This window comes from Microcaecilia unicolor, chromosome 9, assembly GCF_901765095.1.
Source record: "Microcaecilia unicolor chromosome 9, aMicUni1.1, whole genome shotgun sequence".
Classification (NCBI taxonomy): Eukaryota; Metazoa; Chordata; class Amphibia; order Gymnophiona; family Siphonopidae; genus Microcaecilia; species Microcaecilia unicolor.
In genome coordinates, this window is record NC_044039.1 from 152,161,104 (window position 1) to 152,188,483 (window position 27,380).

The 27,380-nt window shown below is 45.7% G+C and overlaps 1 protein-coding gene across 5 annotated transcripts in view; it reads left to right on the forward strand.

The window, feature by feature from the left end:
- Nucleotides 1–27,380, forward strand: part of MIA2 (MIA SH3 domain ER export factor 2) — a 221,091-nt gene that overhangs the window by 39,221 nt on the left and 154,490 nt on the right. For 4 of the 5 annotated variants that reach the window (XM_030215534.1, XM_030215535.1, XM_030215536.1 and 1 more), the window contains one exon: nucleotides 26,943–27,161. In XM_030215534.1, coding sequence (XP_030071394.1) covers nucleotides 26,943–27,161 — 219 coding nt within the window. Of the gene's footprint in view, nucleotides 1–7,326; nucleotides 7,331–22,808; nucleotides 22,816–26,942; nucleotides 27,162–27,380 lie in introns of those variants that run through there. The other variant, XM_030215538.1, reaches the window with a different exon arrangement.

The following is a 27,380-nucleotide window of genomic DNA, read 5'->3' on the forward strand; positions in this document are numbered from 1 at the left end:
GAATGCTAGGAGTTGCTCTAATAATCATTGTAGACAGAAGCTGACCTGCACTTCCCCAGTTCATGCTCTTTCTTAATCTTGTGCTGTTCCCTCTATTGCCCACGTTGAAAACTTCCCTCCTGAATGATCAATGGAACTGCATCTTTGCACAATGCTTCCAAAAGTGCAAATGTCGAGCTACTCAGTTTTTTGGCCCCGTTTTGCATTCATTGGGCCAAATGTACTAAGGGTTTGCTCCAGCTTTTAGCCAGATGCACTGAAGAGTTTTCCCTCTTTTGTACTATGGAAGAAATGCTTTGTATACTGTTATCTGCCCACATTGTGGGCATTTACAACTGGAGAATCTGGTTCCTCTGTCCAGAGCAGCCAGATTCTAGAGCAGAGCTTCCTAAACTGTGGGTCATGACCCTAAATGAGGTTACAAAACCCATGTTTGGGCAGGCACTTCATAGGACATCATTGTCCTGTGCCACGCAGGAGTTACACGCGTTCTATGGACACACAAATTGGAGTCATGCTGCAGAAAGATTGATAAGCGCTGTTGCAGGGGCTTCATTATAGACTCTGAAATTTGCTTACTTGCTCTTTGCTCCTGAAAGAGTTAGGTAGAAAAAGACATGTGAAGAAAAGGAGAGTGGACTAGTCCCTGTAAGCAGACAAGGGAATTAGGGTGAAGGTTAAACACTCAAGAAGGGTTTGAATCTGCTGCTATTTTTATTGTATTTTAGTAGGATTAACAGGCCTACCCTGGCCCTTGTTTAGTGGGATTCAGGCCTACCCTGGTCCCTGTCAGTGAGATAACTGATGATATATACATTCTCAGGTGGAGACAGGTGTTATGTTTTTCTTTCAGTTCTTGATCTTTTGTTGTAATCTTTGTTCTTCCACTGTGAATAAGTCTATCCTAACTAGTGAATGCATCAGAGTTCTGCTTTACTAAGCTGGAGTGGTGCTGGAATGGACTTGAGCCCGGCCCACTACACTCATCATGATTTAAATGTTTGCTCCAGTAGTACTGTGCAATTAAATCGCCTTTTATAATTAGTATGCCATATACCTCTGATCCATCCTTAAAATTACTTTGCATCTGCAAATTACTAAATCGCACAATAGTAGAGATGCCAAGTCTCACTCATTAGGAGTGTGTCATATTCATTTGAAGGTTTTTCTCTCTCACACACTCTTTGAGCCTTTCTCTCACTCATTGGATATGTGTCACACTCATTTGAATAATCTTTCACTCTCATACTCTTTGAGCCCTTCTCTCACTCACTGGGAGTGTTTCACATTCATTTGAAGGTTTTTCTCTCTCACACACTCTTTGAGCCCTTCTCTCACTCATTGGATGTGTGTCACACTCATTTGAATACTCTTTCACTCTCACACTCTTTGAGCCCTTCTCTCACTCATTGGATGTGTGTCACACTCATTTAATACTCTTTCACTCTCACACTCTTTGAGTCCTTCCTTCTTTCATTCATTAGGAGTGTGTCACATTCATCATTTGAAGGCTTTTCTCTCTCACACACTCTTTGAGTCCCTTCTGTCATTCATTAAAGCCTCAGAGTCAGTGTGCCAATCCTGATCACTGGTTTTATTAGAGACAAACCTTAAAGAATTAAAACTAAGTGACTCAACCAGTGGGAAGAAATCTGAACACACCTTCCTGTGTATTGCCTGTTCCATGCCATCCCTAATCCCTGCACTACAGTTACATGACTGGAGAACAATTTTCATCCTAGAGAATTTACTCACATTGCCTTCACTCTGTACCCTTTTTAGAAACTCCATAGAAAAACAAATATTTCATGCTGTGTTTATCATTTTCAAGGCAATACTACACTTAAAAAATGTTTTTCACGGGGAGGAAGTGACGTCACCGGGAGAGATGGCAGCCTAGCTTGGAAGCTCCGTCTCCTCGCGCTAGATTTCAGCTATAAATAGCAATAAAAAACGGCAGCAAGCGGGAGAAAATAGCGATATCAGCTTATTAAATTCTCCCTTCAACAGAATTGGCGATGAGCAAAACTCCCGCTACACGTAAAAAAGAGAGTGAGTGGTCTGAGAAAATCATGGCGGGAAAAAGCGCCAAACGCCACGAGACACCAGAGCGAGCCTCGCATTCCGACTCCGAATCGGCCCAGTCTCAGGCTGAGCAGCGACACCCGCCCTCCAAAAAAGGTATCCCAACTGAACTGCGGAAGTTCTTAGCGAATATCCAGGCAGAGATAAAGCAGTCGAAGGATGAAATTCTGGAACGCATGGATTCTTTGAGCACAGATCTCCGTGAGTTGGGGGGGGCGGGTGGAAGATGTAGAACTTAAACTAGAAGAACAGGCAGAGACACTGCTTAAACATAATGAGAAGCTGCTTGAACTGGACAAACACCGACTGGAACTAGAATATAAGATAGATGATTTGGAAAATCGAGGGAGGCGAAACAACTTTAGGTTTCGGGGGGTGCCAGAAGGAGGAGAAATAGAAAACGTTACACAGATTGTGCAGACGATATGTGCCTCTTTACTTGGCCCAGAAGCTGGAGAGAATACCGTGGAACTGGACAGAGCGCATAGAGCGCTTGGAGCTCGCAAAGAACAGCAACAGCGAGACATTATTGTCCGCTTCCACAAATATGAAACCAAGGAATTGATAATGACAAAGGCGCGGAAGGCGCAGAATCTGGAGTTTGGAGGCGCAAAGGTATTGGTGTATCAGGATTTGTCGCAATATACCCTGCAGCAACGACGACAAATGAAACCAGCCCTAGATATTTTAACAAAACATCAAGTGCAATACAGATGGGGCTTCCCGTTTTCTTTGAACTTTACCCTGAAGGGTAGCAAATATCGTGTGCGATCCTTACAAGAAGCCTGGGAGGCCTTGCACACGGCAGAGCTGGTGAATTCGGCTATCCCACCAGGTGAGCTGGCATCATCCACCATGGCTAAGCTTCAGGGTTGGCAAAGAACAGCAGGGCGACGTGGCAACAATAAGAGATGATTGGACAGATTCCAGTTCAGAAAAAAGACATTTGGACTGAGTAAATGGACATAGATATATGTCATTGTACCTGGCTCCCGTTGGTCTGCCAGGAGCTGTTCAAACAGGCGACCAAGTCTGGTGGATGACCAGCTAATTATTGCTATGAGGTGAGGGTTATGGGATTATAAGTTTGATTGAATTACACGAATGACATGATGTGGTTGGCCGAGGCTGGAAGTGTATAGATACACTTTATAGGAACTAACACTATGTTGAAGGGGGATGGACAGGGCTGTATACCATAGCGGTTGAATGCTGGAATGTAACTGGGCGGGGGGAGGGGATGTCTGGCTGGGGTGTCGGGAGTGTTGTGACCCACTTACTCGGAACCCATCTAGGGGTTTTACACTCCTGGCTGGTGTAACAGTGGGGAGATGTTGGGGGGGGGATTGGGGGAACGAGACGAGGGAGGGGTGGGGAGGGGGAGGGAAGACATAGGTAACAATTATTGCTATACTGACCTGTGCTGCTCACAAAGGGGATGTACATTGCTCTTACTCTCTGCAGACCTTAGCTCTTCTTTACACACTAGGACATGTGTCCTGAGCTGAAGATAGTCTCCTATAATGTCAAGGGACTTAACATGCCTCAAAAAAGACAGAAGCTCTATGGGGAACTCCACCGTTTAAAACCACACATAGTTCTATTGCAAGAAACACACCTGCGTCGCAAACACGAGAAATTTCTCTCCTGCCCTGGTTACTCAGGGGTCTACTGCGCTTCCGGGGCGGATTCAAGGAGGGGAGGAGTGGCGATATTGCTGCACTCTTCACTGGGGGCCCAGGTGACACAGACTAAAAGAGACCCTGGGGGGCGTTTTTTATTTTTACAACTTACGCTAGACCAAGTAGTCCTCACGGTAGCATCAATATATGCCCCAAATTCTGGGCAAGGGGAATTTTTTAACAAAATTCGAACCTTATTGGGGACCTTTACCGCGGGGGCGCTTATACTTGGGGGTGACTTCAATGCCGTTATGAATCCAGGACACGACCGTTCTGGGGCAGGTAGGATGGAGGGGCACAAAGAAGCGCGATCGTTGGCCTCGTTGGCTTATTCCCTGGGACTCTTAGATCTTTGGAGACTGACACACCATACAGAAAGGGATTACACTTACTACTCTCCGGTACATGAAACATACTCCCGTATTGACTACATCTTCCTAGACACCACATTAGTGGAATTAGGCCCGGACGCTGGAATTGGTAGTATGACGATATCTGATCACGCCCCAATATGGGTCACTCTCCCCAACATTCAGAATGAAGTGAAAGATAGACGCTGGTCTCTGAATGCGAGCCTGTTGCAGGATGAGCAGGTGGTGGAGGGCTACAAACAGGTGTTTAAAGATTACCTCGACCACAACTTAGCTTCTGGCCCACCGTTGCATGTGGTTTGGGACGCTTTAAAGGCGGTGTCCAGAGGACACTTTTTGCAATTGGCTAGTACTCGTGCAAGGGCCCGTAGAACTCGCTTAAACGCATGCATAGGACGTATACAGGCACTGGAGCAACAGCACAAGGCTGGTCCCTCACCACAAATCTGGGATGCCCTGTGTAGGGAGAGAATGGCGTTGGATTCGATATACTCGGAACAACTTGAGCTCATAAGGGCGAGGCAGGGTGTACAATCATATGAATTAACTAACAAAGCTGGGCGCTTATTGGCAATGCGATTGCGAAGACAGAAAGTGGATAGAATGATTAAGCAGGTGAAAGATAGAGGGGGTGGTTTGTTGCGCCATTCGGCACTCAATCGCCAGCGCTTCAGAGAGTATTATCAGAAGCTCTACGAGCAGGAGATTGAACCTCCTAGGGAAAAAATAGATAACTATTTGCAAGACAGTGATCTCATCCCTTTAGCTAAACAACATCAGGAACTGTTAGAGAGGCCTGTTACACCTAAAGAGGTCCAGGAGGCGATTGGAGGTATGCCCTCAAACAAGTCTCCGGGGCTTGACGGCTTCCCCAACGAGTTCTACCGGACATTCGCCATTGAATTGGCCCCCTTGCTTGCAGATATGTTTAATCAGGTGGGGGTGGGAGGACACCTGCCACGAACAATGCTGGAGGCCTGGATAGCGGTCATCCCAAAGCCCGGCAAAGATCCCACTGAATGTGGCTCTTATAGACCTATATCTGTACTAAATGCTGACGTTAAAATCTTGGCTAAGGTCCTTGCTAATAGGCTGGCACCGCTCATGCCAACCTTAGTGCACCCTGACCAAGTGGGCTTTGTTTCCTATCGAAAGGCGATGGACAATATCAGACGCACTTTAGATCTTATATACTTGGCCAAGCGAAACCAGAGACCATTGTGCCTCTTAAGCCTAGATGCAGAAAAGGCCTTCGACAGGGTCCACTGGCCCTTTATGTATAGGACCTTGGAGACTTTGGGGTTTGGCACACGGTTCAGGGGCTGGATACAAGCATTTTATTCCTTTCCCAGAGCTTGCATTAAGATTAATGGCAGTCACTCAGATTCATTCTCCTTGCATAGGGGCACAAGACAGGGTTGTCCTCTTTCCCCTCTTTTGTTTGCTATTGTCATGGAGCCATTTGCCTCTAAGGTTCGGAAAGATCCGCTGATTGCAGGGCCTACTGTGGCAGGGAGAATGCATAAAATGGCACTCTTTGCGGACGATGTTTTGCTGTATATTATCCGCCCCCACGATGCGTTCCCTAGGCTTACTCAACTTATTGAGGAGTATTCTGTAGTATCGGGCTTTAAAGTCAACATGACAAAGTCTGAGGCCCTGAATATCTCTTTACCGGAAGATACAGTTGCAGAACTTAAAGCTGCTCATGCTTTTCGGTGGGCGGGTAGACACATTCGATACCTGGGGGTGAACCTCACTTCTAACTTGTCTGACTTATTTTCCGCTAACTACAGAGGTCTGGTTCGAGCCCTTGCGGCAGATATGGAACACTGGGGCGATCTAGAGGTCTCCTGGTTTGGTCGTATAGCAATTCTTAAGATGAACGTCTTACCTCGAATCTTATACTTGTTCCAGGTGCTGCCTGTAATGATGCCCAGACGATTTCTTGCCTCTTTGCAAGATAGAATTGTGCGTTTCGTCTGGGCAGGAAAACATCCTAGGCTGTCTCGTGCCCTGTTGTATCAAGGGAGACGTCGGGGAGGCCTGGCGGTCCAAATGTCTTTTGGTACTATCGGGCGGCCCAAGGAAAAGGTAGCTTTGGAATGGTATCAGGGATACCCGGACAGACAATGGGTGCACTTGGAACAACATTCTGCAGGTACGACACCGCTGGGAGCGCTTATGTGGCTACCAAAGCCATTTCGCAAGCTTGCTGAGAGCGTCTGTCCCTCGGTGGAGGTTACCCTTCACTATTGGGATAAGTTGTTTCCGGGGGGCAGGTGTACTTTGACACGTTTGGCCCCTATAGCACATAACCCGTTATTCCTGCCTGGGACGACGGAGGGCTCGGTCATGAGGTGGTACAGGGAAGGGCTACGAACATGGGACCAGCTGTTCGATGGTGACACTCTCCTTGAATTTGGAGAGCTGCAGTTACGAAACCCTGGGGTGTTGAGAGACGATTTTGCATACTACCAACTAGCTCACTTCCTTCGCACCAAGGCCGTTACTACGGTAATTAAGCGGACCAAAGGCTACTTAGAGGAGATATGTGAAAAGTTAACCACTTCTAGAGGCTTGATAGGCATACTTTACAAATACATCATCACGCAGAACCCAGTGTACGAGTGTCATAGGAGGGCTTGGGAGAGGGAATTGGGGGTGACACTGGATGTGCCGGGGTGGGAGAGAATAGAACGTGAAGCGACAAGGGTCTCCATACACGTCCCGCTAAAGGAAAATGCTATGAAGGTGCTATACAGATGGTACCTTACTCCTGACCGCCTCCAGCGCATATACCCAAATACATCAGGTCTTTGCTGGAGGGGGTGTGGTATGAGGGGGACGATGGGACACCTTTGGTGGAATTGTCATAAAGTGAGAGATTTCTGGAAGGCGGTTCAAAACAGGCTGCAGAGCTGGTTACAAACACCCATTCCTTGGGCCTCGACGGTGTTTCTTTTTGCTGCAAAAGTAGAGGGCATGCCGGCTGCGCGGCATAAGCTGCTGAGGCAGGCGGTATGTGTTGCCCGAGTGACAATTGCACAGCACTGGAAACAACAGGGGGTCCCGTCGGTTAAGAGATGGCACAATAAACTGAAACATGTGTGCGAAATGGAAAGACTCTTGGCAGTCAGGAGACATCAAACGCACAAGTGGCATGACATATGGCAGTTCTTTGTTAATGCAGTAGGTAATGTTTAGAACAGGCACATGTGAGAAGTGTGAATGACGCATAGTGAGACAGTCGTGAAGGGCAGGGAAATGGAAGGGGGTGGGAGGGATTGGGTAGGTTTCAATAAAGGATGGGGGCGGTTGTTTAGACGGGGGATGGGGGGGGGAAAATGTTTTCATTATTAAAATAAAATAACAAAAAGTTGAAGTTTCTACAGTTATATTTCACTGTTGCACTGTGGCAGCAAACTGCATTATTTGGGTCTCATCTTGTCTGGACTACATTGTAAACATACCAGTGTAGAGCGATGAATATTGTACATTGTTTATTGCAAATTTTCAATAAAAGACTTCTTACAAATAAAAAAAAAAATGTTTTTCACGGCGAGAGTAGTGAATGCTTGGAATGCCCTCCCGCGGGAGGTGGTGGAAATGAAAATGGTAACGGAATTCAAACATGTGTGGGATAAGCATAAAGGAATCCTGTGCAGAAGGAATGGATCCTCAGGAGCTTAGTCGAGATCGGGAGGCGGGGCTGGTGGTTGGGAGGCGGGGATAGTGCTGGGCAGACTTATACGGTCTGTGCCAGAGCCGGTGGTGGGAGGCGGGACTGGTGGTTGGGAGGCAGGGATAGTGCTGGGCAGACTTATACGGTCTGTGCCAGAGTCGGTGGTTGGGAGGCGGGGATAGTGCTGGGCAGACTTATACGGTCTGTGCCCTGAAGAGCACAGGTACAAATCAAAGTAGGGTATACACAAAAAGTAGCACATATGAGTTGTCTTGTTGGGCAGACTGGATGGATCGTGCAGGTCTTTTTCTGCCATCATCTACTATGTTACTATGTTAATTTATAATCAACAAGGTACAACATATCAGTTATCATATACTGTCAATAATTCTACAATGATTCATGGACAGAACTGCAAAGAAAAAAAATTACTATGCAAAAAGAGATTCCTGTGCACTAAAACATCTGGAAAACCTAACCCTTCAATCTCTCTCATTGGGGTGCTAAATTTCACTCTTTGAGATGGTTCCCCCCTTGGCATCTCTTCAATAGTATGGCAATACAGACTGTGGAATTTGGAACTGCAACTATTGTGCATGGCAGGAATTTGGCATAACATAAAGCTGTGTGTGAAAACCTTATATATTATACAACATGCGCAGGCACTACTACTTATACCTTATTTGATCCTGGAAGGGCCAGTATTATAGAGGACGTTTTGTATGTCAACCTCGTGAGAAAGCCTATTATAAAATTACCGTGCACATGTGGTGACTAAAAGGTGCATATTTTATGTGACTCAAGGGCAGACATGTTTAGGGAGAAGTCTGGGCAGTGAACAGCTTCAGTCATTACTACTACTACTTGACATTTCTAGAGTGCTACTAGGGTTACGCAGCGCTGTACAGTTTAACAACGAAGGACAGTCCCTGCTCAAAGGAGCTTACAATCTAATGGGCGAAATGTCAAGTTGGGGCAGTCTAGATTTCCTGAATAGAGGTATGGTGGTTGGGTGCCGAAAGCGACATGAAGAGGTGGGCTTTGAGCAAGGATTTAAAGATGGGCAGGGAGGGGGCCTGGCGTATGGGCTCAGGGAGTTTATTCCAAGTATGGGGTGAGGCGAGGCAGAAAGGGCGGAAGCCTGGAGTGGTGTGGTGGAGAAGGGTACCGAAAGGAGGGATTGTCTGAGAGTGGAGGTTACGGGTAGGAACGTAAGGGGAGATGAGGGTAGAGAGTCATGAAGTACATGAAGTACATGCATAGGTAGGGTTGCCAACTAGATCCAGATTCGGCCAACAGGGTTGATCTAGTCCTGGGCTTACTCCAATGCATGCAGGGTCTTGCTTTTCTTAGGGAAGCCAATGGGAAGATTGGAACCACAAGTTCCTACATGCAAAGGGGTAAACCCAGGACTGGATCAACCCTATTGGGTAAATCTGGATCTAGTTGGCAATCCTATGCATAGGTTATAAAATACTCGCCCGTGTACTTACTTCTCCCATGTACATTTATACCAGCTCCTGAGCTGGTGTAAATATATGCAGCCCCATTTTAGCCATGATTTTGGCTGCACTTGTGAGACTATTTTAAGATGATGAAGCTCCTAAGCATCTTTATAAATCAACCTCAAATTAGGCACCTACTTGGCCTCCCAACTTCAGCAGCCAGATATAAATTACCCTCCAGAGGCTTAAACTAAAATGTGGAACTGTTTGCTACACAGTCCTGCCAAGCTTCCCAATTTCAGGCTGGAGACCTTTGGCCAGTCCTGGTTTTCAACTTACATCTCAAAGCCCATTAAAATCAATGTTGCAAATGCCGTAGTGCACCAGGATTGTCCTAAAATCTCCAGGTACCAAGTTGACATCTCTGCCCTTCTTACTACAGTATATCAGGAATTAATTTGAAGTCTGAAATGTGTCTCATACAACATGCCACAGAGAACAATTTCACATCTAAGAGACCCAGGGCTCCTTTTGCAAGGGATAGACGGAGGTGGGCCAGAGGGCAGCGGGCCTTCTTACCCTGCCAAAGGAAAGAGGAAACCGCTTTCCTAAGAATGAGTTTGTCCCGATGCTGTAAGAAAATAGGCAAGACTTGTAACACATTCTTGGGACCAAGATCATATTTTAAAGAGCACCAAATTAGTAGAGTATAGTTGTGAGAGGTCTGTGGTCCAGCCAGACCTCAAAGCAAAACTTACAAGGTTCAATCTGGCAATAACAAATGGCTTACCTCAGCCAGGTCACAATTATGGAACTATAACTTCAGTGTCATATGCTGGGGATTCAACTCTTCTCTCCCTGTGCCTCCTTATCCTCAGCCTGGCTCTGTCTTCTATATTCCTAGGTATGGGCTCTGCCCCTCCCAGTTCACTTTCTTCCGAGGCGGGCATTGTTCTCTTAGGGTGGTCCAGGCTATTGGAAGGACTTTTTTTAAGGGAGAGGGGCAGTGTTCTGTAGACTCCCTCACATGGAGTGGAGGAGTGGCCTAGTGGTTAGGGTGGTGGACTCTGGTCCTGGGGAACTGAGTTCGATTCCCACTTCAGGCACAGGCAGCTCCTTGTGACTCTGGGCAAGTCACTTAACCCTCCATTGCCCCAGGTACAAATAAGTACCTGTATATGTAAGCCGCATTGAACCTGCCATGAATAGGAAAGCGCGGGGTACAAATGTAAGAAAAAAAAATAAGCCAAAAAGGAAGTAGAACTGTGGAGCCAGGAGAGAGGGCGGGGTGGGGCTTGAAGCAGGAGGAACAGAAGACAGAGTTAGAGAGCTTCCATCTCAGTCCTTCTCTTCCCCTCCCCTGCAGGCTTACTGGAAGGGAGGGGGGCAGAGCAAGATATACCTGCTGCTCTGGAGAAGGCTGTCAACTGGATCCAGATTCGTAGGACAGGTTTGATCCAGTCCTGCATGCAGGGACTTGCGGTTCTGATTTTTCCTATTGCATTCTCTATGAAAAGCATGCACTGGGTAAACCCAGGACGGGATCAACTCTGTCCTGCGAATCTGGATCCAGTTGGCAGCCTTGCCTCTGGAGTCTGTAAAGAAGTGGCAGAACTGGATTCCAGGCTGTTCCCCCAGAAATAGCCAAGACCTGTCGCTTCTTCCTCTATAACATCAGCAAAATTCGCCCTTTCCTCTCTGAGCACACCACCCGAACTCTCATCCACTCTCTCATTACCTCTCGCCTTGACTACTGCAACTTACTCCTCACTGGCCTCCCACTTTACCATCTATTCCCTCTTCAGTCCTTCAGAACTCTGCTGCACGTCTTATCTTCCGCCTGGACCGATATACTCATATCACCCCTCTCAAGTCACTTCACTGGCTTCCAATCAGGTACCGCATACAATTCAAGCTTCTCCTACTAACCTACAAATGCACTCGATCTGCAGCCCCTCCTTACCTCTCTACCCTCATCTCCCCTTACATTCCTACCCGTAACCTCCGCTCTCAAGACAAATCCCTCCTTTCGGTACCCTTCTCCACCACCGCCAACTCCAGGCTCCGCCCTTTCTGCCTCACCTCACCCCATGCCTGGAATAAACTCCCTGAGCCCATACGCCAGGCCCTCTCCCTGCCCATCTTCAAATCCTTGCTCAAAGCCCACCTCTTCAATGTCGCTTTCGGCACCCAACCACCATACCTCTATTCAGGAAATCTAGACTGCCCCAACTTGACATTTCGCCCATTAGATTGTAAGCTCCTTTGAGCAGGGACTGTCCTTTTTGTTAAACTGTACAGCGCTGCGTAACCCTAGTAGCACTCTAGAAATGTTAAGTAGTAGTAGTAGTAAATCTATCTCTGCAGTATGTGCTTTCTTGTATATAGGATTACTGCTGGCTGTCTTTTATTGCAATTAATCCTAATTACAGCCATTACTTCCTGCCTTGTACTGAAAGGTAAGAAAACAGAAAACCTTACAGTACAAGGCACTTATTTTATGCTTCGCAAGTTATAAAATTATCCTCTAGGGTGCTGGTTTTATAATGGGTGCATAGTCTGTGAAGGCTGATGGGGCATATATTGTGCCTATTTTGTAAGTGAAATATAGGTGCCTTTGTGCCTCTCTGTATAAAAAAAAATGTCTACCTGAAAGTTCCTGCCCAAAGTTATACCTGTTCCGAGGCAGGTGTGACTTTTCCCCTTCGGTTTGCGTAGATTACATACACATGTAACTTGCAATTCTGCCCCAGCTCTAACACACAGTAGCACAGTGAATGACAGCAGATAAAAACCTGTTCAGTCCATCCAGTCTGCTCAACAAGGTGACCAGAGCTGTGCCTGCCACTCTGTGCAGGGCCCAGCCACCCATGCTTAAACACTGGTCGGCAAGTCTCCATTATGCCAACCATACAGGCAACCAAACATGATGAAGTCTTGGTTATGACCACATAGCATCCTGAAGTATTGTTGACAGTATTCAACTTACCAGTCAAGATGTCTTCCTCTCCCCCCTGAGCTGCACAGCACTCACACTCCGCAGCACATGACAAAGTGATCTACAACACTGGATTTGTCAAAGCTCCACCTGTCTTTTGCTATTTGCAGGACACAGACCATAGAAGTCTGTCTGGCTCTGCCCGACCTCCACCTCTGGGAACACCTACACCCAAACTGTGTATTGGCAACCTGTAATTTTATGCGTGTAACTCCAAGCAAGCTTAGAAGCTCCTAGTTTTGCACATGTGAAGGGTAATTTCATAAAGTCACATATGCAAATGGCCTCTTATAAAATACAGTCCAGATAAAGTACACGCTTTGACATCATGGTAGCAGGGGCGTAGCCAGACTTCGGTGGGAGGGGGGTCCAGAGCCTGAGGTGAGGTGGCACATTTTAGCCCCTCGCCACCAACCCCCCCCCCCGCCATTGCCGACCACCCCGCTGCTATCACCACCAACAACTTTGAACCCCCCTACTGACGACCCTCTCGACCCCCCCATCCCACCGCCAACCCTCCCTCGCCGTCGCCTACTTTTGCTGGTGGGGGACCCCAACCCCCGCCAGCTGAGGTCCTCTTCTACTGGCACAAGGCTTCGTTCTGTTTCTGTGAGTCTGACGTCCTGCAGGATGTCAGACTCACAGAAACAGAATGAAGCCTTATGCCGGAAGAAGAGGACCTCAGCTTGCGGGGGTTGGGGTCCCCCGCCAGCAAAGGTAGGCGATGGCGGCGGGTTGGCAGTGGGAGGGGGGTCGTCTGCAGGGGGTCCAGGGCCAAATCTACAGCAGCCCAGGCCCCTTTGGCCCACGTAGCTACGCCACTGCATGGTAGTACTCGGGATGCGGTAGTAAGTGGCTTGTAAGCTGCTTCCACCGGATCAGTGGCGTACCAAGGGGGGGGGGCGGTGGGGGCGGTTATTTCCTGTTCCGGGGCAGAGGGAGGGAGCTGCAGCGAACGAGAGAATTTAACGTAGCGATTCGAACTCGCAGCCAACAGGCGCGCGCCGCGGCACCCCCCCCGTAGTGGCGTGCACCCGGGGGGGTGTCATTTTGCCGGGGGGGGGGGGGGGGGCGCATCGGCGATCCGCCCTGGGTGTCGTCGAGGCTAGGAACACCACTGCCCCGGATATTCAGTTCTGGGGCATGCACAGCTCCCAGCGTTGAATATTCGGGTATGTGTGTTGACCTGGAAGTTAACCAGGGACCAATCGATATTCAGACCAATGCCCCAGATAACTTGGCACATTAAGTTAGAACAACCTCTTGCTGTCCTAACTTTATACATTTACTTAGATGGTTAGTGGACTCAATATCAGTTCTAACCAGCTTTACAGGAAGCTCAGAATGCAGCAGCAAGGTTATTAATGGGTTTGGTTTGTTCTTGTCATATTACACCAGTTCTAAGGAAGTTACATTAGTTACCAATTAAGTTTCGTGTGAAATTTAAAGTTCTCACTGTGATTTATAAAACTTTGAAAAGTGAAACATCTCCTGCAATTGCGACTGCACTGAAGATTTATGGACTGAGTTGTTGTTTGAGATCTATTGACAAAGTTGAAAATACCTTAATTTAAACAAATTAGGCACAATGTGTATTGGATCTCTGTGGTCCGTTTTGAAGGTGCACGCCTATGGAATGTGTTGCCCCTTGAGCTTTGAAATGTTGATTCTTGTTCTAAGCTTTAGAAAATTGTGGAAGGCTCATTAATTTAATCTGGTTTATTGTAATTAGGCATATTCCCCCAGATTCTATATAATGCAATTTGAGATGTGTGCGCAAATCTGGTCATATTCGGGATTTGTGTGCGCAACTTAATTTGCTTAACAAGCCAATCAGCACCAATAATTGAACTTAAGCAATTATTGACACTAATTGGCAATAATCAGAATTTACACACACAAATGTCTAAAGCATATTCTATAAAGTGATGTGTGTAAATTCTAAGATGCAGAATTGAAAAGGAGGTGTGGCCATGGGTGGGTCATGGGCATTCCTAGAATTTACACGTACTGTTATAGAATATGCCCCTTCCACATGTAATATAGGCATTGGCATTTACACAAGGTTTTCACAGTAAATGGCCGTGATTAAATATAGTCACAGAAAATGAGTGTTGGGCATATTCTATTCTATTCTATAGACCATGCTTAAATTTAGGTGCAGTTTATAGAATAAGCCTAGGCATATTTTTTTCAGTGATGATTTTTTAGGCGTGATATATAGAATCTATCCCTTTATGACCTTTGCTTTCTTTCATTTCTGAGTAAGTGACCCATTTTCATGCAAGCTGTGTGTTTTGTGTTTTATGGTGTTAATATTTTGCTCATTTTATGTTGTTATGGTCTGTTTTTATGATATTTTATTGTGTATGTTGTTATGTACACCACCTAGAAATGTGGATGGTACGGTCAAGAAATATTTTAAATCAATAAATAAATAAGTGTTGGCTCTGCCCAAGCTCCACCCTGGACCACCCCTAACCTAGCCAGAATGGCTGGTTATAGTGGAGATATTCAGCAGCACTACCTAGTTAAGTGCTACTGAATATCAGCAGCCGGCTAGCTCAGCAAGGTTTAACTGGGCAGGTGCCTCTTCTGCTTGGTTAAACCCTTTTGAATATCAGCCCCATAGAAAATGATGGCAGATAAAGACCATATGGCCAATCCAGTCTGCTCATCCACACCGTCATACGGATAAAACCAAATTGCTATGGTTTGCTTAAAGTCTGACTTAATTCCTGATTCTTTGTCTCTTGCTGCTGGACTCTTGTTAAAGGTAGACAGGTCTTCTAGAGTACTGGGAAAAATCCTCGATTGTTCTTTAAGTTTCGACTCTCAAATTAATTTCCTAAGATTTTTTTTTTTTTAAAGCTTGGGCAGTTACATTTAGTTCACTCCTACTTTTACACTGACCATTTTAGAATTTTAGTTCAATTACTAATTCTTTCTTACTTGGATTACTGCAACTCTTTGTATTTAGGTATTTTGTCAAAATCGAGGCTAAAGCTGCAGTTAATCCAAAATACTGCAGCTAAACTGATATTTGGTAAACTGAGTTTTGATCAATTGACGTCTTTGCTGCTTCATCTGCACTGCCTCCCTGTTAAAGCTAGAATTGTTTTTAAGGTCTACTATCATAAAATGTTGATAGGTTATTCTCCAGAGTCTTTCTAATTTAGTTCCATTAATTAGCATGCCCAAATATGATCATAATAAAGACCGTTTAATATTGGCTTTACCACCTTTAAATTGTTGTACGATAAATCATTCAACTTTTGTTCAGTGAAATTTTGGAATTCTCTGCCATACTTGGTACAACTTAATGATATCTGCGCTTTATAAAAAAATTAGAAATTTTATCTATTTGATGAATCTTTTAATTTGTGATTGTTATTGTAACTATAATTCCTGAAGTTATGTTTAGTTTCTGATATGTTACTCGCTTTCAACCTATTTGTATGGATTAGGCGGAATACAAGTGCATATATAACATAACCAACCACTATCCTTTCCTCTCCCTTAGAGATCCTATCTGTCCCATGCTTTTATTGAATTCAGATATGGTCTTGGTCAAGGAGGTTTGATGAATAGGAGACGGCAGGAGCGTACTTGTCTTATTATCTGGGCTGAAGTCAGAAGGCGGAGCTTGTTGCCCTATCAATTACATTGTTTTGGGTGTACCAAGATGGCAGCAGCTGCTTTGGGGAGAATGAAAACCTTCTTGGATGGACCGGCTTCAGTTTTGTGACATCATGCTGTCTCCTGTTTTTCTTACCTCCTTGGTCTTAGTCTACACCACCTCCACCTGATTCTCTGTTAGAGGGGCAGCCTTCTATACCAGTTTTTCTTGAGAAATCCACCTTTTTTACAGATTAACTGGCTGTGCTGCAGCTCTGTCTGTACATTTTAGACTTAGATCCCTCCCACCCACCCCTCTACCCACCCACCCCTAGGGTGATAGTTCTTATATACCCTCCCAAGCAACCTAATCTGCCTGCAGATAACTGCTCTGTCTCTGTGTTCAGGCTCTTCACCTCCTTTCCTCCCACATTTTTCAAACATAGTAGGTGTGACTTGTTCTTACTGGGCAGTGCCTACCTGCCTGCTGCCTACCATTCCAGTTTTAAGCCTCTAATCCAGCTCTGCCGTTCTATCTATCGCTTAACACCTCAGTCACTACATATATACCCGTAACACCTCAGTTACTACTTATGGCCCCTTTACACATTCTCTTCCTTGCCCTGTCCCTTCCTAATCTTTTTCCCCTCCCCCTACCGCTGTCTACCACTGGAACTCACTGCCCACCCATGTCCTCTCCCATCTTGCTCACTACTGCAATACCCTACTCACCCCCGTCCCTCACCACCTCACCATCTCTCGTGTCCCCCTCCTCCTTCCTAGCTCTCAACCTTCAACACTTCCTTCCTGCCATTAACCCATCCCCATTCCTCCTAAGTGCATCCCATCTTCGTCGCCTTCGTCGCCCTACCTCCCCCACCCTCCTCCGCACTCTCTTGCTCCTCCTCCTGCTATCCGCAGGAGACATCAATCCCAATCCAGGTCCCCCACACCTGTCCTCGTCCTATCCATGCAAACGTTTCCGGGATGTCTCCAATCTCATATCTATTCCCCTCCTCCCCCCCTCTTCCCTCCCCTTCTCATGTGCACTGTGGAATGCCCACTCGGTCTGCAACAAACTTCCCTTCACCCACGATCTCTTCATCTCTCATTCCCTTCACCTGCTTGCCCTAACTGAAACCTGGCTCTCCCCTGACGACTCTGCCTCAGTTGCGGCTCTATGCCATGGAGGCTATCTCTTCTCCCATACTCCCCGCCAAGTTGGCCGTGGAGGAGGCGTCGGGTTACTACTCTCGCCCTCCTGTAGCTTCCAACCCCTCCTCCTACCACAGTCTCACTGCTTCTCATCCTTTGAAGTCCACTCCATCCGTCTATTCTACCCGTTGCCACTCAGAGTGGCAGTCATTTACCGCCCCCCTGATAAATCCCTCCCTTCCTTCCTCACCGACTTCGATGCCTGGCTTTCTGTTTTTCTTGAACCCTCATCTCCATCCCTCATTCTCGGAGACTTCAACATACACGTTGATGACCTGTCCAACTCTCACGCTTCTCAGTTCCTCACTCTAACATCCTCCTTCAACCTCCAGCTATGTTCCACCACCCCTACTCACCGTGATGGCCATTGCCTTGACCTCGTCCTCTCCTCTTCCGGCTCACCCTCCAATTTCCACACCTCAGCTCTTCCTGTCTCTGATCATCACCTGATCACCTTCACACTTCTTCACCCTCCCCCTCAGCCCCGCCCAACATTAACCACTACTTCCAGGAATCTCCAGATTATTGACCCTCCCACCTTATCATCTAGTATTTCTAATCTCCTCCCCTCCATCATGTCCTCCGAGTCTGTTGACGAGGCTGTCTCCGCTTACAATGCCACTCTCTCCTCTGCTCTGGACACCCTTGCACCATCCACCTCCCGTCCCACAAGGCGTACTAATCCCCAGCCCTGGCTGACCCCTTGCATCCGTTACCTTCGCTCCTGCGCCCGATCTGCTGAACGCCTCTGGAGGAAATCTCGCACCCATTCAGATTTCCTTCACTACAAATTCATGCTATCCTCCTTCCAGTCCTCACTATGCCTTGCCAAACAGGACTATTACACCCAATTGACTAATTCTCTCAGCTCTAACCCTCGTCGTCTCTTCGCCACCCTTAACTCCCTCCTCAAAGTGCCCCCCGCTCCCACCCCCCCGTCACTCTCTCCTCAATCACTGGCTGACTACTTCCGCGACAAGGTGCAAAAGATCAACCTTGAGTTCACTACCAAGCCACCTCCTCCTCTTCACCCTTCAACCCTCTCCCTCAACCAACCAACCCAGACCTCCTTCTCCTCCTTTCCTGATATCTCCGAGGAGGAAACCGCCCGCCTTCTTTCCTCCTCAAAATGCACCACTTGTTCCTCTGATCCCATCCCCACCAACTTACTTAACACCATCTCTCCTACTATCACCCCCTCCATCTGTCATATCCTCAACCTCTCTCTCTCCACTGCAACTGTCCCCGACACCTTCAAGCATGCTGTAGTCACGCCACTCCTCAAAAAACCATCACTAGACCCTACCTGTCCCTCCAACTACCGCCCCATCTCCCTCCTACCCTTCCTCTCCAAGACACTTGAGCGCGCAGTCCACAGCCGCTGCCTTGATTTTCTCTCCTCTCATGCCATCCTTGATCCGCTTCAATCCGGTTTTCGCCCTCTTCACTCGACAGAAACAGCACTTTCTAAAGTCTGTAATGACCTGTTCCTTGCCAAATCCAGAGGCCACTACTCCATCCTCATCCTCCTGGATCTATCCGCCGCTTTTGACACTGTCAATCATGACTTACTTCTTGCCACACTGTCCTCATTTGGGTTCCAGGGCTCTGTCCTCTCCTGGTTCTCCTCCTATCTCTCCCACCGCACCTTCAAAGTTCACTCTCATGGATCTTCCTCCACCCCCATCCCCTTATCTGTTGGTGTTCCCCAGGGATCGGTCCTTGGACCCCTTCTCTTCTCAATCTACACCTCTTCCCTGGGCTCCCTGATCTCATCGCATGGTTTCCAGTATCATCTCTATGCTGATGACACCCAACTGTATCTCTCCACACCAGACATCACCGCGGAGACCCAGGCAAAGGTATCGGCCTGCTTATCCGACATTGCTGCCTGGATGTCCAACCGCCACCTGAAACTGAACATGTCCAAGACCGAGCTTATCGTCTTTCCACCAAAACCCACTTCTCCTCTTCCTCCACTTTCTATCTCAGTTGATAACACCCTCATCCTCCCCGTCTCATCTGCCCGCAACCTCGGAGTCATCTTTGACTCCTCTCTCTCCTTCTCTGCGCATATCCAGCAGATAGCCAAGACCTGTCGCTTCTTCCTCTTTAACATCAGCAAAATTCGCCCTTTCCTCTCTGAACACACCACCCGAACTCTCGTCCACGCTCTCATTATCTCTCGCCTGGACTACTGCAACTTACTCCTCACCGGCCTCCCACTTAGCCATCTATCCCCCCTTCAGTCTGTTCAGAACTCTGCTGCACGTCTCATATTCCGCCAGAACCGATATACTCATATCACCCCTCTCCTCAGGTCACTTCACTGGCTTCCGATCAGATACCGCATTCAATTCAAGCTTCTCCTTCTTACCTACAAATGCACTCAGTCTGCTGCCCCTCACTACCTCTCTACCCTCATCTCCCCTTACGTTCCCGCCCGTAACCTCCGTTCACAGGATAAATCCCTCCTCTCAGTACCCTTCTCCACCACCGCCAACTCCAGGCTCCGCTCATTCTGCCTCGCCTCACCCTATGCTTGGAACAACCTTCCTGAACCCTTACGCCAAGCCCCCTCCCTGCCCGTCTTCAAGTCTTTGCTTAAGGCCCACCTCTTCAATGTTGCATTCGGCACCTAACCCTTACCGTTCAGTGAATCCAGACTGCCCCAATTTGACTGCCCCTATCGGACCGACCGTTCACTTGTCTATTAGATTGTAAGCTCTTTGAGCAGGGACTGTCTCTCTTTGTTAAATTGTACAGCGCTGCGTAACCCTAGTAGCGCTCTAGAAATGTTAAGTAGTAGTAGTAGTAGTAGTAGTAGGCATGAGCAGGGCAGAGCATGCATGTAGATGATAAAATATATGATCAATGCGCATACTTAAAAATGATAGGTGTGGACACTTACACCTGCTGCAGGACGGGTGTACATGGCCATATCTGTAATATAGGTGTGATTTCTCCCACCTACACTAATACTTTATAAAGATAATAGGCACCTACTTGTCTTTATAAGGGTGATCTAATATAGGCACCTGAATACACATTTATGCTAGGCAGCTTCTTATAAAATTAACCTCAAAATACTGTTTTATGTAAAAAAAAAAAAAGGCTTATAAAATTAACCCCAAGTTTGTTGTTATAAACTGTGTGGATAAGATACACTGCAGAGCTATTTGTCTCCTTTTGTGCTTATGGGAAAATATGTAGTATCTACAGTGTCCTATTTATGTTGGGCAGATTTGGTGTCTATAGATTTCTTCTCATAAATGCACCGTGAGAGAAAACCCGTATGAAATCAGGAGCCATGTTGTAGCTGGCATCCAGGAGCAGCTATGTAAATGGCACACTGCTCCCTTTTAGAATCCTGTATCTCTTTCCTACTTGGCTGGCACCTCCCACACCTGGGAATGCTTACTTCTTGCTGTTCCAGGATGTTTCAGTCATTTTCTCAAGACTTGGTTAGGCATTTCAGTCTGACTCATTGAAGACAGCAGAATGTGCTTAATGCTCAAAACACATTAACTGAGGCCCACACTGATCCTCACACTGTACTTTGTTACACCACACTAACACAGCTGCCCCTTTTCAAGTTTTTATCACACTAGAACTGTTTATTTTACATTTTTTAAGGTCACTGAGAAGTGCAGTATAACAATGTCAGAAGTATCTATATTTACATAGGATAAGAAAGGTATTCACCAGGCCTTTGTGGTTTCATTAATACATGTTAAAATCTGGGCCTAATGTGTTTTAATGCAGCAGATTCCCACATGCTAAGCTCAAATCTAATGTGGCAGTATTTAGGGCTTTTTTTTTAGTTTTTTTTTTTTTTACGGTCCCATACAAATTTTTCCATCAGCAAAAAATTAATACAGGAGCACTTGCTAAATGCTCTTGCATTGTCTGTATTATCCAGTTAGCATTTAGCAGGATAATGCTTCCACATCCATTCCCTGACCATGCTATGCTCCTTTCCAAAAATGTTTGAAAAAGAATAATGTGCGATTAGAATGTGTCAAATGACTACAAATGCTTTTTTGCAGAAAACCTTTTTTTACATGCTAAACATGCATTAAGACTTAATGCTCTTTAGTAAAAGGGCCTCTTTATTTGGAGGAAAGGCGATAGCGACTGCAGACAATTGTAGCTTTCTTCTTACTGATTTCTGCAGAGGTCTAAAGCAGTACTCCTCAGTAGGGCTTTGCATTTTAATTGAAATGAAAAGTACATCAAAACTGCCTTCTATAATTTATGAAGAAGGGCTTTAAGTTTCTTCACAGAACTTGACAAAACATCATTCAAGAGAACAATCTATCCAAGTTGCATAGTTGTATGCATAGACATTTATTTATTTATTCATACTTGTATCTCACAATGATCCTAAAACAAGTTTTGGTTCAACGTGGCTTAATTTAACAATTGTTAAGAGATTACATTGATTCAATTACATTCACAAGGTTGTGTGATGCTGTGTTTTACAGTGGTTGGCAAGATAACTATTAGTGCATATGGACTACTCATTGGGTTTCTTGAGAAGGTGTGTCTTAGTTCTTTTCTTAAATGAAAAGATGCGTTACAGTTAGAGGCTGTGTTATGTATTGTTGTTCCAGAATGATTAGTGCATATGTTACTCATAGAATTTCCTGAAGAGGTAGGTCTTTAGGTCTTTTCTGAGCTGGAGGTGTAGTTCGTGATGCTTCTTATGACTATGAGAATTGAGTTCCACTATTTTGAGTCTAGGTAACTAAATCCTGCCATGTAGGTGGACTTGTATAGTATGTTTTTGCAGTTGGGCAGGTAAAGTAGTAGGTAACCTCTGGTTCCTGGGTTTGCATGTTAAACCAATACATTTTACTTAAAGGTGTACTCTATTTCAACTTAGAAGTTGACTTAGATCAGGGTTTAAGTTCATCCTAGAGTACCTCCTAGCTATTCTGGTTTTCAGGATATCTATAATGAATATGCAAGAGATAGATGTACATGCCCTGCCTCCGTAGTATGTAAATCTATCTCATGCATATTTGTTGTATCCTAAAAGCCAGACTGTGTAGGGCAGGGGTGGGTGACCTTGGTCCTTGAGTGCCACAACCCAGTCAGGTTTTCAGGATCTCCCCAATGAATATGCAGTTTTTGCTCTACACCATGTTTGAGCTATTTGTTCGTTATTCACCTCTGTCCGCACTTTACTTCTTTCTTTAGTTATTATACATTTGGATTACTGTAGCTCCCTCTATGCTGGCTTGCCTCTATCTTCTTTGAAACACTTACAATTAGTTCAGTCTACTGCTGTCTGTTTGCTTCATAGGCCAACTCCTGTTGATCATGTTACTCCTTTGTTGTGTGCTGAACACTGACTTCCATTAGTCTCACATATTCAATTCAGATTACTTACACTGGTTTTTAAATCACAACTACCTAATGCGCTGGATTATCTGTCTTGTCTTTTAATCCCCTATGTACCTTCTCGGTCCTTTCATTCCATGAGTGCAGGTTTACTTCAGATTCCACCCCCATCTAGAATCAGACTTGACATTACTCATGCCACCACCATAAGTTACGCAGGACCAAATCTTTGGAACTCTATTCCTGTCTATATTAGATCTGAGATACCTTTTACTGAATTTAAAACCGCCATTAAAACCTACCTTTTCTCTTTGATATATCCTCCACCTCCTAACACCTGACTGGGTTGCAGCCTTCTAGGACCCAGGTTGCCCACCTGTGAGCTAGGGAGCACTCCTTGACTGGTTTGAGATCAGGGGTCTGCAAACTTTCAGAAAAGAGCCATTTCATAGTTTTTTTTTGTCCAAAATATTTTAAGAACTGCAATGCTGTCATAAATTAGGACACTCATATAAATTGCCTCTTCTTCTTTCCTCTGCATCATTTCCAGCAGGCTCTCTCTTTCTTAGAAAGGGTGGTGACTTTGTGGAACGGCCTCCTTGTGGAGGTGGTGGAAACAAAGACTGTATTTGAATTCAAGAAAGCTTGGGACAAGTATGTAGGATCTTTAAGAGAGAGGAAGGGATAATAGAAGGCAAGGATGGGCAGACTGGATAAGCCATATGGTCTTTATCTGTCTTAATTTTTCCTCGTTTCTCAATCCCTCTTTCAGTCCCTCCATATCCATACTTTCTCTTCTAACTCCCCAATCTCTCCAGTCAGTCTCTTTGTTTTTCTTCAATCTCTTCTCACCCCCACCAGTTTCTCTCTCTCACTCCTTCCCTCATTCCCAGTAACCTCTTACCAGGGCTGTGCATAGGGTCTCTGGTGTCCCCCTGCAGCCTATCAGTTGGCGCCCCCCCCCCCCCCCCGTGTGGCATCTCCTTTCTCTCTTCTCCCACCCTGCCCCCTTTTTCAGCCCATTACCATAAAAGGTGAATGACAAGTTGAAGAACTACAACCAGTTTGTCGCACGCCAGTCTGACACTACCACAGCTGGTGGTAGTGTCGCCCCTGGCACGACCAGAAAATATAAATATATATTTTTTTTACTGCTGCAGTTATTGGGCAGTGCTATGCGCTGCCTGGTTACCACAGGAGCCCTTACTGCCTCCTAAATACGTGGTGGTAAGGGATCCTCTTGGAAATGGCCACATGGCAAGTATTTACTTACCGTACAGCCATTTCTTTTTTTTTTTTTCACTTTTTGCCTGCTGTGGTAAAAGAGGCCTTGGTGTGCAGCAAATCCATGCACTGATGCTACCGCAGGGCCCCTTTTATCACAGCTTGGTAAAAGGGGCCCGTTGCACTCTATGTTAGAGGATACTGAGTCTTAAACAAAATGCTCTGCAGAAAACAAACTGCAACATAGCATCTTTAAAAAAATTAATTATATTTTTATTTATACAATCACAGCAAACAGTTGTGACATAAGAAATAATCATCAATATGGTATACTGATGATTATTTCAATATGGTATATTATAATAAAGAGAAAATAAATAAATCTAGTCATCCACAAAAAGCAGAAAAAACAAGGGATCATTTTAAATTTAAAGATACAGGAAATTAACTAAATTTATGGGAAGGACGCTTAACATAGCTATCATTCCCCAAGCCAACTACTACAGCAAGGACATCTTACCCTGAAACTAGGTTTCTCCCTAGCTGAGATTCTATTAGATTCATCCAAGAAGGAGAAGCAGCTACTTGTTGTATCTACAGGAGCTGAAAGTTTACTCAGAGATAGATAATGATCCCTCATTATAGGGGGTAACGCTTCTGAGGGCATTTTCAATATCTATGTTAAGTACTTTTGCACCATATCCATAGGAGCAATGAGCGGAGATTTGGAAAAGTTAAAACATCTCAATGTGTTTATTTCTTATCTGATTTTCCATAAAGTCTTCTGGCAGTAGAATTCTTATCATTTACCAAAGCTTCATTCAATAATTGTAGTGCAGAAATTTTACTCTTATGGAACTGTAACTTTGCAGAATGCTGAACCACTATTTGGATCTGGACCTCCACATCTTTATTCACAGTTTCTATATCAGAAACAAACTTTCCCAATAATTTAAGCATTGAAGAATTAAGTACCTGAATTGGGTCCCAGAGTGAATCCAATGTCACCACTTAAGGCTTGTGCAGCTCCCTCACTGCAAGAATCGGAGCCCTTTCTCCCTAGTTCCTCATCGACTGAAGGCTGCACTTGATTCCAGGAGGCACAGGGTGTTTGCAATGGGGAGGAGGCCACAGCAGAAGGGCCCTCCAGCGACTTCATCACCAGCATTACAGCCGTGGGCCAATGCTCCTCAAAAATGCTGTAGCTATTACTTCTGGGTTGCGGTGGGTTAAGCCTCTGGTCAGGGGTCAAAGAAACCCCTTCTACACTGCTGCTCGATGATCTCCCCAGCAAAGTGGAAAGGGATGGTGTCCCAGACCCAAGCGTAACTCCACATTCCTCCAATGTGAACTGAGTCATCCTCCGTGGAGCTGCTGAAACCGGAGGGCAATGACAAGCGGCTCCCTTCCTCTTCTTCCCCATACCAAGTGCCGGTGCCATAGAGCCGAGCACTGTGCGTGGGAAGGCAACAGCAGCGCATGCGCATAGTCGCCGATGCACCAACGCAGTAAGGGTTTTTAAATTTTTTTTTAAATACAACTGGACGGCAATGCGGCGGCCGGCGTGGCGCCCCCCCCTGCGGTGCTTACCCTGCTTACTGGGTTGGCACGGCCCTGTCTCTTACCCTGTTTGTATTCAGGAGGCACTTGAACTGCATGGGCTGTAGGCCAGAGATGCCCACCACCACTTTCCCCCTTGTCTCCCACAGCTGAAGACACCAGCTCACACCTGCTTCCTATGCCAGTGTAAGCTGCTGATACAGCCTTTTTTTCTTTGCCCTCACTGCTGTGTATCAACACTCCTATGACTGATCCCCATTCAAGTCTCCAAAGAGCTGCATGTGGCTCAGAAGCCATGGGTTGCAGACCCCTAGCTTAGGTGAAATGGTTTCTGGTGGTTTAATATGACCCTTGAAATTCAATTGAAAACATTTGTCATTTGTTGTGTACGTCCCCTCTCTGTAATTTGGGGCTGGTTTCCAGGCACCAGATCCATGGTTACTTTTGGGCAATGGTTCTCAACCCAGTCAGGGACAGACCCAGCCAGTCAGGTTTCAAGATACTCCAATGAATAAGCATGGGATAGATGTGCATACAGTGGAGGTAGTTCATGTAAATTTATTGCATGCACATTCATTGTTGAGATCCTGAAAATTTGACTGGCTGGGTGTGTCCCGAGGACTGTGTTGAGAATCCCTGCTTTTGGTTATTCTGAGAAAACTATTGTGGAGATATTGAAGGACTGTGTATCCTTGTGGAAGCAGTGGAGTTAGAATTGCCAACTAGATCCAGATTCCCCGATAGGGTTGATCCTATCCTGGGCCTACCCAGAAGCGTAGCCAGGTTGAGGGCATGGGGGGGGGGGGGGGGAATGGAGAGTGGACGGCCGATGCCGTCAGAAGTCTGTTTGGGGGAGCAGCCGCTCCGCTTGCAACCCAGCTATGCCGCTGGGCTTACCCCATTGCATGCAGGGACTTGTGGTTCTGATTTCCCCCATTGGATTCCCTAAGAAAAGTCAGGCTACAAGTCCCTTCATGCATTGGAGGTAAGCCCAGGACTGGATCAACCCTGTTAGGTGAATCTGGATCCAGCTGGCAACCCTAAGTGGGATAGTAAACATGTGAAGCCCCTAATTATTCATAATGCTAGTAATTTGTAATTTCAAAGTTAGCTCCTACATTTGATAATATGCAGAATAATAATTGTGAAACCAACTTATTTGGAGAGCATTTCTGACTTTTTTTGCACCGACTAGGCTGAAGAATTTCTTTCAGTATAACCATGTTGTAAGTAGTTTTCTGTAGTCTGTCACTGTAGCTTATGCCAGTCATTTGGTAATATCAAAATTGCGAGGACACTGCTGGAACCAGAATAGACCCACTTTACTATGCTTTCATGTCATACCTGTTCTGGGAAGTCACATGGGAAAAAACACTAAAGCCCACTGTTATAAAGATATCTGCCACAGGCACAAAACAGGCTATTAGTAACCAAAAGAATGTCATCACAACAACTTAAAGATATATGAGGAGACACCCTAAGCCCAGAAAAATGGCAGAATGAAAATTACAAATGGCTGATATAAGTACAGCAGAATATGCACACAGATGCACCGACAGCACCTATAGGACTACCATTTATGCTTAATTGTGGCCAATGACAAAAAGTTCTACTGTAGCAGAACAAGTAATCATTCATTTTCAAATTCAGTCCAAATAATGACCAATACAATAAAAAATTAATACAGTTGTACTGTATTTTCCTTTGCAGACACAGCAGCTAATGTGGAATCATTAAATCCTGATCCAGAGAACATACATTGTACAAACACTGAGCTAGGAAAAGGTCACGAGACAGAAGCTCACATATTTAGAGCACTACGTGGCAAAAAGAAAGAGGAACACCTTTCAGATTCACACACTTCAGAGGATGCAAAGGAGCTTTTATCAGGAACCCCTGTGCAGCATGTGGACCACAGTCCCTACTATGGTAACTATAAGATTTGCTGACATACCTATGACACACAGTAGTGCAAAGATTGTTAACTGATCTCAGAACACTGAGGCCAGTTCTTGAAGCTGTGGGATTTAGTGACTAGGTCTCCCTGATGTTAAAATGCTACCACAGTTTCAGGAATTAGTCTCCACTTCAGTGAAGGGGAAAAAAAAATTCCCTGCAGGAGCAAGTCTCTGTAGGACTGAATTGAAT